At 42.8% G+C, this 5,130-nt stretch overlaps 2 protein-coding genes across 2 annotated transcripts in view; one reads left to right on the top strand and one right to left on the bottom strand.

Moving 5' to 3' along the window:
• Positions 1-1,789, top strand: part of LOC104800020 — a 16,081-nt gene extending 14,292 nt beyond the window's left edge. Inside the window, exon 4 of the mRNA XM_010522722.1 lies at positions 1,599-1,789. Coding sequence (XP_010521024.1) covers positions 1,599-1,789 — 191 coding nt within the window. The remainder of the gene's footprint in view (positions 1-1,598) is intronic.
• A 227-nt stretch (positions 1,790-2,016) lies between these two features.
• LOC104800019 lies at positions 2,017-2,481 on the bottom strand. Its single transcript, XM_010522721.1, has one exon. The coding sequence runs from the start codon at positions 2,479-2,481 to the stop codon at positions 2,017-2,019; it is 465 nt and encodes a 154-aa protein (XP_010521023.1).
• Between the last annotated feature and the right edge of the window lie 2,649 nt (positions 2,482-5,130).

Below are 5,130 nucleotides of genomic sequence, written 5' to 3'. Positions count from 1 at the left end.
AGCCAGACCCGACGGTCCAGAACGGATTGTCCGTTCCATAAGACTGGAACGGACGGTCCACTAATGCAGAACGTCTGTTCTACTTGCTGGAACGGACGGTCTGCGTGTATTTCTGGACCGTTCGATTTTCCGAAATTAAACCGAATTAGGGTTAAATCACTTTATAAGAAGGAGATTAAAAACCCGAATATAAGTGAGCCGACTTGAGAACACTTAGAGCAGACTTTTGGTGAGATCCAAGAGCTTGTGAGTGTGAAAAAAGTCCGTTTTTCTAAAAGCACAAATCGAATAGAAGATTCGAGTCCTAGCAGACAAGTTCCAATCGTTAGAATCCATCCCGAAGTGTGGATACGTGTAGAGGGCGAGGTATTCTTCCTGCCTTTCGTGATCAGACGTGTTCTTCGATTGATACAGGCCCCGGATCGATTGAGGTAAGCGTTCTAACGTTTCTATGATTCAATAATAGCATGGTTCTAGGGTTTCATTAAATTTTTGTTTTATATCCGCTGCGCAAACCCTAGAATCGATCTCTTAGGAATTAGATTCGCTCATGAGATCCCAGGAAACCCAAAAGGTAGCTGGATAGAAACTCTAGTGTAAGTTTCCTGTAGGATTCCTCTTCAGCTGAATAAATCCTGTACCATCCTACTTGTCTCATCAGGATTGCCGCTTGAGATTCTCATCTCCCAAAGTGACTACCTATCATGGATATGCTTTTGAATCTAGTAGAAGTCAAGGAAGTGTTCTGGAGATTCCCATGCAACTTCCTTTGGAGTGCGGATTCAAACCTCACTGGTTTGATGTCACGGTTCGGGACCTTAGAGATTTCTTTCAGGGGATATATGTGCGTGTTGGTTTTTGATGAAGCAAAGTGGGGGCGATCATATCTCATTATGCCTCCTTAGCTAGAGAGATCGATGTTTGGCTCGTGTTTCGAGGGAAATTTCGGCGAGATTGAGATTTGGAAAAGAGAGATCGAAGTGACGACACAGTTTTCGAGGTTTCCCTTTTATTTTTAGCAAAATATCGATGTTTTAAACATCGATATCGATGTTAATAACGTCGATATTAAGATAGAACTAGAAAAGTTTAGATCTCGATGTTTTTAAGCTCGATATCGACGTTTAGAAACTTCGATATGTTTCGAAAATCTCAGATCTAGGGTTCAGTTGGATATCGAAATTCCGAAACATCGATATCGACGTTTTGGAACCTCGAGATTTGCGAAAATGCCCAATTTTAGATCTGATCAAAATCTCGACATTTTGGAACGTCGATATCGACGTTTCCGAACATCGAGATTTCTAAAAATTTCTCAAAAATCTGATTTTTCGCGTTTTTCCCATTCCCGATCACTTTTGGTCCTTTTTCCAGCAGCGTATGCTCGTGATGCATGAAATTAAACATGTTAATGTAATGCAATTACACGGGTTGCCTCCCGTGAAGCGCTAATTTAAGGTCATCAGCTTGACCCTCTTATTTTCAGTGATCTGGTGGTCACGTTAGACGGAATTGGTTTACTCTTAGCCGTCCCGGAGGAATGTACACTGTATTAGTGCACACAGTCTGTCTCAACTTACAGTCATTTCCGCTTGCAGATTCAGGTATTGGACCTGGCGGTTTAACTTTAGTTTCTAATCCAGCATCAGGGATCTTTAATGTTGAGCCCTACTTCTGCGGAATCTCTCCGTTGGGTTTCCCCTTAGTTGTCATCATCAAAGGTGCGGATTTGACTTTTATCACGTTCTCTGCCTCACAGTTTACAGATTTAGCCACTGGCAGGATGTAGACGTCACTATCATAGGCAATTCCTTTGCCTTTATCCCTTAGTTGAGGAATTTGTTTTTCCGTCGAACCAGGTAGTTCTTCAGAAATAATCAATGAATGCTCATTTTCTTCTTTACTCCGTTCTGATTTTTGTTCCAACTTGAATTCGATATCCTCATCTCCTATATGCATCTCTAAGCATCCTTTCCGGACATGAATTACGATATCAACAGTGTTGAGGAATGAACGTCATAAGATGTATGATTCATCATTTCTGTTGTCCATATCTATAACCACAAAGTCGATCGGAACGTGAACGTTTCCAACCTTAAGCGGTACATCCTTTAAAGTCCCGAGAGGGGCTTTCACTGACTTGTCTGCCAGCTGCAAAATCATCTTTGTGGGCTTCAGTTCACCCACGTTCAGCTTGTCATATGTGGTCCTTGGTAGTAGACTCACACTCGCTCCCAAGTCGCATAGTGCGCTTGGGATAGAGACGCTGCCTAGTTGGCAGGATATGGAGAAACTTCTTGGATCTGCCATCTTAGCTGGTAGGCTCTGTTGCAATACAACACTGCATTTAGCTGTCAGGATTACTGGTTCCTCTTCTAATTTCTCTTTCTTAACGAGTGTGTCTTTAAGAAATTTCTCATAAGATGGTGTTTGCGCTATAGCTTCTTGTAAGGGTTGGACGATTTCCATCTTTTCCCACATATCTGCGAACTTCGTGAGCTCACCGTCTACTTGCGGAGTACGCCGTAATCGCTGCGGGAAAGGTATAGGAGGTGGTCATAGAGGTGGCGGAACGTATATGTCATCCGGTTCCTCTACGATCTGATTCCTTTGCCTCTCTAGATAGGCTCTTCTTTGTTCAGCAACGATCCTCCCAGTTCCGTAAGTTTCGTTCTCATTCACATAGACAGCATTACATTGCTCATGAGGGTTTGTTTCAGGTTTACCGGGTAAAGTGCCTTGCGTACTGCTAGGCTTGACTGCGAGTTGCACTACCTAGTTATATAGAAGCTTGACATGGGACTCTATCCCTTGGATTTGCTTCTTTAAATCACTTTGTTCGGTGACCATCCCTTGCATCGTGTTACTCATAGACGCTTGCCCTTGCAAGAGCGTCTCGAGCATCGACTTGATATCGGGAGTCTGATCGAACTTTTGCTGGGTTATTGTTGTTGACCTCTAAACTGTTGGTTTCCTTGATACCCTTGGTATCCTTGAAATGGTTGTTGAGGTCTCTGTTGGAATGTTTGACCTTGGAATGGTCCCGCGTTTTGGAACGTTCGGTTCCTATTCTCTTGAGGAGCATTTTGGTAGTTGTTGCTCTTATAAGAGAAGTTAGGATGGTTCCTCCAGCCAGGATTGTAAGTGTTGGAATAAGGATTGTTGACAACATAGTTAATGATCACACGGGTTTTCCAACCGATTTTCTAACGTCATTTGTCCCATCTCATTATATATTTTAGGCATATTAGGACGTTAGATGGCCATGGGTAGGAATCTTCCTCTCTTTTTCCTTGCAGGACGATCAGACGAGGATATTCGCGTACGAGGCACGGAAAAGGATCGGAACTGTGAAGCCCGGAGGAGCTCATAGGAAATGAGCGAGCCGCTCGTTATTCCGAGCGGTCGCTCGTTATAGTGAGCGGTCACTCAGGACAAAGAAAATGAGCGACCCTGAAGAGAAAACGAGCGACACTAAAGAAAAAGTGAGCGACCGCCCGAAATCAAAACCGGCCCAAAAAAGGAAAAGCCCGATTTTTGAGGAGAAAATCTAGTTTTGCACTTTCATAAAAAGGGAGTTTGAGGAGAGAGAAGGGGGTCGACACTTTTGGAGAAAATCACATTGGAGAAGAGGCAAGAGAGATTGGGAGACCTAGGAAGACATTTTGAAGGAGAGGATCACCATTGAGGACCATCTTGAGCATTTCTTCTCCTTTTTTATGTTTTCCTTTTTTGTTTTCTGTTTTGAACCTCTAGTTATGTAGTAGTGACTTTGTTGTGGGTGAGGGATCCCCACTTTTGTATGGACACCTATGTTTAATCTATGATGTCTTTGAGTTTTTCTTCCATGGTTTGATATTTTGTGCTTAATGCTATTGACTTGACCGAAACCCTAGTTGGGTAGACAATAGAACACATTGATTATAGGGATATGGGGATGTTGTTTGGAACCAAATATCAAATGAGTGAGTTATTCGCATTGGGAAATGGATTAGCTCGCTTAGGATTTATGATAGGGAACTTTAATGCATCTTGAGATCATTTAGACCATTGGGAGATGGGTGAATCGATTCTCTAGGTAGTGAGTTTAAGCTCGGGGGAGACAAACCCTACATGAAGTGCTTGAAATCCCATTTGGAAGATAAACCCGTAGACATTGTAGCATCTTCAACCGTCCATGCGATTCAAGAGGGATCCCGAACCTACAACGCCTCGGGTCATTGTTCACAACCCGTTAATTTTACTTGCTTGCTTGTATTCCGACACTTACAACAACCCACATTTTTACTCGACCACCTAATCTAGCTTAGAGATAGACTAATACATCCTAGTCCTCGTGTTCGACCCCGGTATTACAACTACTGTATACTTGCGGATAGTGGTACGAATCGGGTATTAAATATAAGACTCGGTGCGTGCGCATCAGTTAACATCTTCAACCTCTTGTTCTTGAGAGAACATAGACTGGTTTCCATTGAACTGTTCTGATGATTCGTGTAGGACGTTACGGTTCGTCGCATAGACTTGCATCTTCAGTTCAGCTAGTTCGGCCTTAATAGCCTGGACTTCATTAACATTCTCTACATTACCGCTTTTTCGCGAGAACTCAGTTGGAGTGGTTCTGTCACTGGCCATACGCTCAATAAGATCCTCCATCTCATCAAAGGTTAGCTTTTGAAGGCTACCTCTGCTGGCGCAGCTTATGTAGAACCTCATCTCATCCTTTAATTCGTCCAGGAAAGTTGACAAAAGATAGTATCTGTCGAAGTTGTGATGAGGGCAGGCTCTTTGTTTCATCAAAATGAAGATTCTAACTTTTGGAAGCCTGCTTCAGTCCATAAATGGAACGTTGAAGCTTGCATACTTTTTTCGGGTACTTTGGATCAACAAAACCCTCAGGTTATGTCATGTACACATCCTCGAGTAGATTCCCGTTAAGGAATGTCGTTTTGACATCCATTTGCCATATCTCGTAATCATAGTACGCAGCTATGGCAAGCAGAATCCGAACTGATTTAAGCATCACTACTGGTGAAAATGTGTGACACCCGTAACCCGTGTACAGTATACGGGTTGTGCCACATGGACAATAGTAATAAAATAATAATAATGCGGAAGCAAAAATACGAA

Source organism: Tarenaya hassleriana, unplaced genomic scaffold (assembly GCF_000463585.1).
Source record: "Tarenaya hassleriana unplaced genomic scaffold, ASM46358v1 Cleome63, whole genome shotgun sequence".
Classification (NCBI taxonomy): domain Eukaryota; kingdom Viridiplantae; phylum Streptophyta; class Magnoliopsida; order Brassicales; family Cleomaceae; genus Tarenaya; species Tarenaya hassleriana.
This window is presented reverse-complemented; position numbering and strand designations above follow the sequence as displayed.